Source organism: Nyctereutes procyonoides, unplaced genomic scaffold (assembly GCF_905146905.1).
Source record: "Nyctereutes procyonoides isolate TBG_1078 unplaced genomic scaffold, NYPRO_anot_genome, whole genome shotgun sequence".
Lineage (NCBI taxonomy): Eukaryota > Metazoa > Chordata > Mammalia > Carnivora > Canidae > Nyctereutes > Nyctereutes procyonoides.
Window position 1 is genome coordinate 573979 of NW_026575111.1, and position 10738 is coordinate 584716.

The window sequence follows — 10738 nt, forward strand, 5'->3', positions numbered from 1 at the left end:
AGCCAGGACAGAGGGAGGGAGGTGGGGCAGCAGAACCAGCCACAGGACCTGAGGAGACACCAGGCCCTCAGGACCCATGGAGGCAGCAGCAGCTGAGCCGGCAACGGGGAGGGCAGGCCGCCCGCAGGCCTACGTGACATCCCAGGAACACATCGGTCGAGTGCGACGGGACGAACACACCCAGCCAACAAGGGTGGATGCACGACACGCTGATGGCTGGGGAAGGACCTGGACCATCAAGGAACATGACGGGCCCGGTGGGCAGGAGCCTGAGGGCTGCCCTTCATCACACCTGCAGGGGCCCAGGCCTAGACTGCATGAGCCACTGCAAGAGCAATGTCTAGACGGACAGGTGGGTCCCAGGTGAGGACGTGGGGGGGGGCTGACTCACCAGAGGAGGGGAAGACACCCCAGGGAGCCCGGGGCCTGTCCAACTTAAGGAAGCAGCTCATGCCCCCGGGAGGGTCACAGGTGAGGGCCGAGCAGCCCTGAGCTGCATCAGATGAGCAGAGGTGAGTTGGGGTGGAGCAGGGGGACCAGCATAGGCTCGCGGGACCCAGATCCCAGGTCAGCAGAGGGGCTGAGGGGCGGATCCACATGGATGGGAGCTCAGGGGTGAGGGCAGGATCCAATCCGGGACACAGGGTCGGGGGTGGGACGCAGGGCAGGGGCAGACCTGGAGCACACAGAGACTGGGGTGTGGATCATGGAGCTCTGGGGACAGATCCTAGGACAGGAGGGCAGGAGTGCCCGTGTCTGTGAGATCCTGGGACCGGGAGAGAGCATCCCTGGGTGAACAGGAGCCACGGGGGGAGCACGAGCCACGGGGGGAGCACAAGCAGAGGGCAGCCCCCAGAACTCAGGGAGCAGGGGAGCTGGTGCAGGTGAGCAGGGGCAGGTGGGAGAGCAGGAGGGAGAAGGGTCACCCCCGGAGCTTAGGGAGCAGGGGATCTGGTGCAGGGAAGCAGGGCAGCTGGGGTGCAGGAGGTGCAGGAGTCACCCGAGAGGCTTAGACAGCAGGGGAACAGGAGCAGGAGGGTCAGGGGTTGCCTCAGGAGCTCAGAGAGCAGGGGAGCAGGTGCAGGGGAGCAGGGGCAGCAGGGGAGCAAGAGAGCCAGGGGTCACCCCAGGATCTCAGGGAGAAGAACAGCTGGGTGCAGGGGAGCAGGAGCACATGGGGAGCAGGAGGGGCAGGGTTCACCCCACGAGGTCAGCGAGCAGGGGAGCTGTTGCAGTTGAACCGAGCAGGTAGGGAGCAGGAGGTGCAGGGGTCACCCCAGGAGCTCAAGGAGCAGGGAAGCTGGTGCAGTGGAGCAGGGCAGGTAGGGGAGAAGGAGCGGCAGGGGGCACCCCAGAAACTCAGAGAGCAGGGGAGCTGGTGGAGGGTAGCAGGGCATGTGGAGAGAAAGAGAGGCAAGGGTCACCCCACTAGTTCAGCGAGTAGGGGAATTACTATGGTAGAGCAGGGCAGTTAGGGAGCAAGACATATAGGGGTCACCCCAGGACCTCAGGGAGCAGGGAAACTGGTGCAGGGGAGCAGGGCAGGTGGGGGAGCAGGAGGGGCAGGGGTCACACCAGGACCTCAGGGAGCAGGGAAGCTGGTGCAGTGGAGCAGGGCAGGTGGGGGAGCAGGAGGGACAAGGGTCACCCAGGAGCTCAGAGAGCAGGGGAGCTGTTGCAGGTGAACAGGGCAGGTGGGGAGCTGGAGAGGCAGGGGTCATTCCAGGAGCTCAGGGAGCAGGGGAGCTGGTACAGGGGAGCAGGACATGTGGGGGAACAGAAGGTACAGGGGTCACCCCAGGAGCCCAGGCAGCAGGGAGCTGATGCAGGTGTGCAGGTGAGGTCGGGGGGATAGGAGGGTGGGGTCACCTGAGGATCCCAGGGTCCAGGGGGTATGCTGCAGGTGAGCAGGGGCAGGTGGGGGAGGAGAAGGGCAGAGATCACACCATGAGCCCAAGGAGCAGGGGAGCTGGTGCAGAGGAGCAGGGCAGGTGGGAGTGCAGGAGGGGCAGGGGTCACCCGAAAGGCCTAGGGAATAGGGGAGCAAGTGCAGGAGAGCAGGTCAGGGGGGAACAGGAAGGACAGGGGTCACCTCAGGAGCTCAGGGAGCAGGGGAGCTGGTGCGGGGAAACAGGGGTAGCAGGGGAGCAAGAGAGCCAGGGGTCACCCCAGGATCTCAGGGAGAAGAACAGCTGGGTGCAGGGGAGCAGGGGCAGGTGGGGAGCAGGAGGTGCAGGGGCCACTCCAGGAGCCCAGGGAGAAGGGAGCTGGTGCAGGTGAGCAGGGCAGGAGGGGAGCAGGAGGGTCAGGGGTCACCCAAGGAGCTCAGGCAGCATGGGAGCTGGTGTAGGGGAGCAGAGCAGGTGGTGTGCAGAAGGGGCAGGGGTCACCCCAGAAGCCCAGGGAGTGTGTGAAGGTGAGCAGGGCAGGAAGGGGAGCAGGAGCGATGGGGGTCACCCCAGGAGCAGAGGGAGCATGGAGCGGGTGCAGGCGAGCAGGGGCAGGTAGGGAGCAGGAGGTGCAGGGGTCACCCTAGGAGCCCAGGGAGAAGGGAGCTGGTGCAGGTGAGCAGGGCAGGAGGGGAGCAGGAGGGTCAGGGGTCACCCAAGGAGCTCAGGCAGCATGGGAGCTGGTGCAGGGGAGCAGAGCAGGTGGCGTGCAGAAGGGGCAGGGGTCACCCCAGAAGCCCAGGGAGCGTGTGAAGGTGAGCAGGGCAGGAAGGGGAGCAGGAACGATGGGGGTCACCCCAGGAGCAGAGGGAGCATGGAGCAGGTGCAGGCGAGCAGGGGCAGGTAGGGAGCAGGAGGTGCAGGGGTCACCCTAGGAGCCCAGGGAGAAGGGAGCAGGTGCAGTTGAGCAGGACAGGAGGGGAGCAGGAGGGTCAGGGGTCACCCAAGGAGCTCAGGCAGCATGGGAGCTGGTGCAGGGGAGCAGGGGTAACTGGGGTGCAGGAGGTTCATGGGTCTCCCCAGGGTCTCAGGGAGCAGGGAGTGGGTGCGGGTGACCAGGGCAGTAGGGGTGCAGGAGGGGCAGGGGTCACCCCAGGGGCCCAGGGAGAAGGGAGAGGGTGCAGATGAGCAGGGCAGGTGGGGGAACAGGGGGCCAGGGGTCACCCCAGGGGCCCAGGAGCAGGACAGCAGGTGCACGGGACCAGGGTCAGGTGGGGAGCAGGAGGGGCAGAGGTCACCCCAGGAGCCTAGGCAGCAGGAGAGCTACTGCAGGGGAGCAGCGGCAGGTCGGGTGCAGGAGGGGAAGGGGTCACCCCAAGAGCCCAGGAAGAAGGAAAAGGGTGCAGATGAGCAGGGCAGGTGGGGGAGCAGGGGGCCAGGGTCACCCTAGGAGGCCAGGGAGAAGGGAGGGGGTGCAGGGGAGCAGGACAGGTGGGGAGCAGGAGGCGCAGGGGTCACCCCAGGATCTCAGAGAGCAGGGGAGCAGGTGCAGGGGAGCCGGGCAGGTAGGGAGCAGGAGGTGCAGAGGTCACCACAGGAGCCCAGGGGCAGGGGAGCTGGTGCAGGTGAGCAGGGGCAGATGGGGGAGCAGGGGCCAGGGTCACCCTAGGAGCCCAGGGGGCAGGGGAGCTGGTGCAGGTGAGCAGGGCAGGTGGGGGAGCAGGAGGTGCAGAGGTCACCCCAGGAGCCCAGGGGGCAGGGGAGCTGGTGCAGTTGAGCTGGGGCAGGTGGGGGAGCAGGAGGTGCAGAGGTCACCCCAGGAGCCCAGGGGCAGGGGAGCTGGTGCAGGTGAGCAGGGGCAGATGGGGGAGCAGGAGGGGCAGGGGTCACCCCAGGAGCCCAGGGGGCAGGGGAGCTGGTGCAGGTGAGCAGGGCAGGTGGGGGAGCAGGAGGGGCAGGGGTCACCCCAGGAGCCCAGGGGGCAGGGGAGCTGGTGCAGGTGAGCAGGGGCAGGTGGGGGAGCAGGAGGGGCAGGGGTCACCCCAGGAGCCCAGGGGGCAGGGGAGCTGGTACAGGTGAGCAGGGGCAGGTGGGGGAGCAGGAGGGGCAGGGGTCACCCCATGAGCCCAGGGGCAGGGGAGCTGGTGCAGGTGAGCAGGGGCAGATGGGGGAGCAGGAGGGGCAGGGGTCACCCCAGGAGCCCAGGGGCAGGGGAGCTGGTGCAGGTGAGCAGGGGCAGGTGGGGGAGCAGGAGGGGCAGGGGTCACCCCAGGAGCTCAGGGAGCAGTGGAGCCAGTGCAGCGGAGGTGGTGCAAGTGAGCAGGGGAGGTGGGGAACAGGAGGGGCAGGGGTCACGCCAGGAGCTGAGGGAGCAGGGGAGCTGGAACAGGGGAGCAGGGGCAGGTGGGAGAGCAGGAGAGGCAGGGGCCAACCCCTAGGAGCCCAGGAAGCAAGGAGCTGCTGCAGGTGAGCAGGGCACGTGGGGAACAACGGGGGCAGGCATCATCCCAAGAGCCCAGACAGCAGAGGAGCTGGTGCAGGGGAACAGAGCAGGTGGGAGAGCAGGAGGGGCAGGGGTCACCCCAGGAGGTCAGTGTGCAGGGGAGCTGGTGTAGGGGAGAGGGGCAGGTGGAGGAGCAGGAGAGCCAGGGGTTACCCCAGGATCCCAGGGAGCAGGGGAGCTGGTGTAGGGGTGCTGGTGTAAGTGAGCAGGGCAAGTGGGGAGCCGGAGGTGCAGGGTTCATCCAGGAGTACAGGGAATGGGTAGCTCATGCTGGGGAGCAGGGGCAGGTGGGTGAGCAGAAAGGGCAGAGGTCACCCCAGGAGCAAAGGGAGCAGGGGAGCAGGTGCAGGTTAGCAGGGCAGGTAGGGGAGAGGAGGGGCAGGAGTCACTCCAGGATCCCAGGAAGCAAGGAGATGCTGCAGGTGAGCAGGGTCAGATGGGGAACAGGAGGGGCAGGGGTCACCCAGGATCTCAGTGCTCAGGGGAGCTGGTGCTGGGGAGCAGGAGCAGGATGGGGAGCAGTAGGGGCAAGGATCATGCCAGGAGATCATGGAGCAGGGGAGATAGTGCAGGTGAGCAGGGCAGGTGGGAGAGCAGGAGGTGCAGGAGTCACCCCAGGAGCTCATGGTGCAGGGGAGCTGATGCAGGGAAGCAGGGACAGGTGGGGGAGCAGGAGGGGCAGGGGTCAGTCACCCCAGGAGCCCAAGGAGCAGGGGAGTAGAGGAGATGAACTGGCAAGTGGGGGAGCATGAGGGACTGGGGTCACCCCAAGGGCCCAGGGAGCAGGGGAGCTGGTGCAGGAGAGCAGGGGCCGGTGAAGGAGCAGGCAGGGCAGGGGTCTCCCCAAAGCTCAGTGAGCAGGGGAGCTGTTTAAGGTGCACAGGGCAGGTGGGAGAGCAGGGGGGGCAGGGGTAACCCCAGGAGCTCAGGGATCAGGGGATCTGGTGCAAGAAGCAGGGGGAGATGGGGACAGGAGGTGCAGGGGTCACCCCAGGATCTCAGAAAGCAGGGGAGCAGGTGCAGGGGAGCAGGGCAGGTGGGGAGCAGGAGGGGCAGGGGTGCACTCAGATCTCAGCTCAGCGAGGCCCCGGAACATGCCCATCTGGGAGGCCCAGGGGCCAGGGAGGTGCCGCCTTGTTCCAGAATCTCAGCGCCGAGGCCTGAGCGCCAAGCGGGGCTGCACTGCGCAGCGGCTGAGCCGGCGCCACCCGCTCAGGGGCTGAGGGTCCGGGCAGCTGAGCCTCCTGGACCCGGGGAGTGTGAGGCGGTGAGGCCGGGTGGGGAGCAGAGCCTCCCCGGGAAGGCCTTGGGGCCCAGGGGAAGGGGGGCCACTCTAGGAAGGAGGGAGCCACGGGTTTCCAGTCAGGGCAGCAGCGCGGTCCTGCAGGCCCCTGAGACCCGCCCGGGAGGGGGGTCATGGCCAGCCGGGTCCCGGGGTGCAGGGCCGAGGAGCCAGAGGCAGGAGACCAAGGGGCCCGTGGGGAGCCCCAGGCAGGGCTGCCAGCCGTGGTGGGCGTGCGAGGGGCAGCTTCAGGGCCCTGAGCTGAGCAGCGGGGCCCAGGGTCCAAGGGGACAGGCCGGCGGGTGGCGGCGTCTGAGCTGCAGCCTACTTGCTGTCACCACGCAGGACGGGACAGCCAGGGCAGGGCCGCGCTCCCTCCCACCCCGAGGGGCGCACAGGCTCAGGGCAGCCCTGGGTGCGGGAGGCCTGTGGGAGCTGCCCGGGCCCCAGAGCACGGGGGGCAAAGGCCGGGGCCAAGGCGGGAGCAGCCCTGAGGGACGTCAGGAAGCCATGCCTGGAAGGCCTGGGGCAGTCCCGACGGCTCGGGCAGGGACGGGATCCGGCCCCGGGTGCTTGGCTGCAGAGCTGACCCTGACGTCGTGGCACCTGGAGGGCACATGGCAGCCCAGGACGAGAGCTCCGTGCTGAGGGGCCTGGGCAGTGGGTGCAAATCCCTGCTGGGGCAAGACGCGGTCGGACGGGGACAGCAGGCCTGGGCTCAGGGGCCCGCAGGAGCCCACTGGGCACAGGGCTCCCAGGTCGGGGCTGCCACAGAGGCCGTGGTCAGGTGGGGCAGCCAGGGAAAACCTGAGCGGGGACCCAGGGGCCGAGGCCCTGGGGACGTGATCCAGGTGGTCACCCAGCACTGACCAGGCCGAGGAGTCCAGGTTCTGTGGCCACAGCGAGCCGGGCCATGCGCCTGGTGTGCAGACTCCCTGAAGCACGTGGGCGTGGTGATCAGAGCCACCCCAGGCCTGGACCCCTGAGACCCTGGGGGTCACACAGCCTCCTCTCTTGCAGCCTCCACCACGGCCCCCTCGGTCTTCCCACTGGCCCCCAGCTGCGGGTCCACTTCCGGCTCCACGGTGGCCCTGGCCTGCCTGGTGTCAGGCTACTTCCCCGAGCCTGTAACCGTGTCCTGGAATTACGGCTCCTTGACCAGCGGTGTGCACACCTTCCCGTCCGTCCTGCAGTCCTCAGGGCTCTACTCCCTCAGCAGCATGGTGACAGTGCCCTCCAGCAGGTGGCCCAGCGAGACCTTCACCTGCAACGTGGCCCACCCGGCCAGCAACACTAAAGTAGACAAGCCAGGTGAGACGTCGGACCTCAGAGAGGGGTCCACTCGGGGACAGGCCAGGTCAGCTGTCCCTCCCGGCCCACGTCACCGGGGAGTCACCTCAGTGTCCCCGCCCTCAAGGCCTCCCCTTTCTGGGAGGGTGTCCTCTGGGCGTGGCTGCCTGGTCCAGATGATCACAGGCTGCATTCCCCACTGCATTCCCGGGGCCCATTGGGTGCCACTGGTCAGGGATCCCCTCATGAGCTGGCCTGACCTAAGTTCACCCCATGACCTGTGCCCACCCCACGCTCCCAATAACCCCAGTCTGCTCTCTCTGCAGTGGTCAATGAATGCAGATGCAGTGAGATACCCCCATGCCCAGGTGAGTCAGCAGGGCCCCGCTCTGCAACCCAAGAAGATGGTGCACATCCAGGCACTGACTAATAGGGGAATGGGTGCTAAAAAGGAAGTCACCCAAAAGCTGACCCTAACTGTCTCCCATTCCAGTCCCTGAACCTCTGGGAGGGCCTTCGGTCCTCATCTTTCCCCCGAAACCCAAGGACATCCTCAGGATTACCCGAACACCCGAGGTCACCTGTGTGGTGTTAGATCTGGGCCGTGAGGACCCTGAGGTGCAGATCAGCTGGTTCGTGGATGGTAAGCAGGTGCACGCAGCCAAGACCCAGCCTCGGGAGCAGCAGTTGAACAGCACGTACCGTGTGGTCAGCGTCCTCCCCATCGAGCACCAGGACTGGCTCACCGGGAAGCAGTTCACGTGCAGAGTCAACCACATAGGCCTCCCGTCCCCCATCGAGAGGACCATCTCCAAGGCCAGAGGTGGGCAGAGGGGCTTCAGGGAAGGAGAGCTCCCGTGTAGGGTCCAGTCCTCCACCCTGACAGTGACCATCTGTGCTGACCCTTTACCCCACAGGGAGGGCCCATAAGCCCAGTGTGTATGTCCTGCCGCCATCCCAAAGGGAGTTGTCATCCAGTGACACAGTCAGCATCACCTGCCTGGTCAAAGACTTCTACCCACCTGAGATTGATGTGGAGTGGCAGAGCAATGGACAGCAGGAGCCCGAGAGGAAGCACCGCATGACCCCGCCCCAGCTGGACGAGGACGGGTCCTACTTCCTGTACAGCAAGCTCTCTGTGGACAAGAGCCGCTGGCAGGGGGGAGACCCCTTCACATGTGTGGTGATGCACGAAACTCTACAGAACCACTACACAGATCTCTCCCTCTCCCATTCTCCGGGTAAATGAGCAACACGCCCGGCACCCAGCAAGCCCCCCACCTTGGCTCTCAGGATCCCCTGAGGATGCCTGAGCCCCCGCCCCTGTGTACATAACCCCGGGTAGGCACTTGGCATGAAATAAAGCACCCAGCACTGCCCTGGGACCCTGCACGCTGTCATGGTTCTTTCCGAGGTAGAGCTCGTGACACCCGGGCCCTGGGTGGTACGGGCAGGCCAGCTCTGAGTCTAAGGTGTCACCACTGGTGGGTGAGCTCTGCACCTCGAGTGGGGAGGGCGGCACAGGCTGCCACAACGTGGGGCCGGGAGCCGCCTGAGCCTGGGGAGCGCACTTTGGCAGAGGTGCAGCCCCTGTGCGCCCTCAATCCAGCCAGAAGCTAGCCAGGGCTGGGGTGTGTGGACGGGGACGGCAGGAGTTGTCCCCTCCAGGGCCCCTCAGGGAAATGAGCACACAGACCTTCCCACCTCTGTACCGAGTTGTGGGACACTGGCCTGTCCTCATGCCCTGGGCTCCCTGTCCCCTGGACCTGCGGAGAGCTCTGCTTGGTAGCTCTGTGTCAACGCAGTAGCCATGCTTGTCCTGTCAGGAGGGGACAGGCCCTGTTTGCCCTCAGACACGACACTCCATCCATGTACAGTCCCCCACCCTGCCTCCAGTGACGAGGTCCCCCCTGAGTTCATCCCCCCTGGGACCAGGCCTGTCCACTCATGGGGACCTCACCCCGTGCCCCAGTGGGGCAGAGGCAGGTGTCCCTGAGTGCCCAGGGGAGGGACCACTGGAGACCTCCACATGGACGCTGAGTCCAGATCCACTGAAAACAAGCCCATCGTGCTGAGCACCGCCACCTTCTCACACACACACACACACACACACACACACACACAGAGAGAGAGACCTTATACCCTGGTCCTCACACAGGACCAGCTGCAGTGCCCAGAGCAGAGCCAGTCTTGGGAACCCTCACCATGGACAACACCCTGGTCCCCACCCCCTCCACTGCCCGTCATCTGCTCAGCAGCTCATCCACACACTGACCACACCGACCCGCCCTCCTCTGCCCCAGGGAGCCTACACCCCCTCTTGACGTGCACAAAACCCCCACAAACCAGCTTATCCTGATGCTCCCACCCACTTGTTCACTAGGGACACTCCCTGTCACTCTGGGCCCTTCCTTATTCTCCGCTGACCCTCCCACAAGGGCCTGGACCCCAGGGCAAGAGGAGGTGGGCACCCTTCTCCCCACAGGGTCCCAGCACAGGGCAGAGCAGAGCGGGTCCCCCATTGGCCTGGCGCAAGCGGTAGGGCTGGGGTGCTGAGGCTGGCACCCAGGGTTGGAGAGGGCTGTGACTGTCCCTAGGGAATCTGCCCCTCAGGCATGCATGAGACTAACCACCCCCTTCCTGTCCAGAGCTGATCCTGGATGACAGCTGTGCTGAGGACCAGGACGGGGAGCTGGACGGGCTGTGGACCACCATCACAATCTTCATCACCCTCTTCCTGCTCAGCGTGTGCTACAGCGCCACTGTCACCCTCTTCAAGGTGGGCACACCCGTACTGTCCCTGGACTATGGCCCACTGTCCCGTCGCTGTCTCCACCATGTCCCCACATTGACCACACACAGCACACATGCTTATCCCACACTGTGGCACGTCGTCTCCTTGCTGTCTCCTCAGTGTCCTCTTCCTATTGGAACAATGTTCTCTCACTGCCCCATGACTGTCCCCTCACTATCTACTCACTATCACCTCACTGTGCCCTCACTGTCTCCTCACTGTCCACATACTGTCTATTCAATGTCTCCTCTGTGTCTCCTCACTTTCTTCTCTCATCTCCTTGCAGTCCTGTCACTGTCTCCTCACTGTCCCCTCATTGTCCCACACTATCTCCTCACAGTCTCCTCATTGTACCTTCCCTGTCTCCTTAATGTTCCCTCATTGTACCCTTATGTTCCTCACTGTCCCCTCTCTATCTCAACGCTGATCTCTCTGTCTCCTCACTGTCCCCTCATTGTCTCTTTACAGTCTCCTCACTGTCCCTCATTGTCCTATCACTGTCCCATCATTGTCCCATCACTGTCCCCACAGTGTCCCCACACAGACTCTTCAGTGTCCCCTACTCTCTCCTCACTGGCCCCTCACTATCTCCACAATGTCGCTCACTGTGCCCACAAAGTCTCCTCACTATCTCCTCACTATCTCCTCACTACCCCCACACTGTCCCTTCTCTGTCCCACCCTTGTCCTCTCACTGTCTGCTCCCTCTCCCCCACACTGTCCCCTCCAGGATCCCCTCACACTACCTAGCCTTGGGGGCAGGAGCTTGGTCATGGAGGGAGGCTGTCCGTGGGGGTCCAGGCCAAGCTCACACCCTCCCCTCCCTGCTGCAGGTGAAGTGGATCTTCTCGTCAGTGGTGGAGCTGAAGCGCTCAATTATCCCCGACTACAGGAACATGATCGGACAGGGGGCCTAGGGCCAGCCCTCTGGGAAGGATGTCCAGCACTGCCCTAGATCCAATGCGGGATCCAGGTGCCTCA

At 65.1% G+C, this 10738-nt stretch overlaps 1 gene segment (V, D, J or C); it reads left to right on the top strand.

Annotated features, from left to right (window-relative positions):
- The first annotated feature begins 6697 nt into the window (after positions 1 to 6697).
- LOC129514850 (Ig gamma-3 chain C region-like) lies at positions 6698 to 10674 on the top strand. The segment is given in 6 exon segments: positions 6698 to 6985; positions 7291 to 7332; positions 7458 to 7787; positions 7882 to 8205; positions 9613 to 9743; positions 10591 to 10674. Coding segments are annotated over 6 exon segments (1002 nt in total).
- The last annotated feature ends 64 nt before the right edge of the window (positions 10675 to 10738 follow it).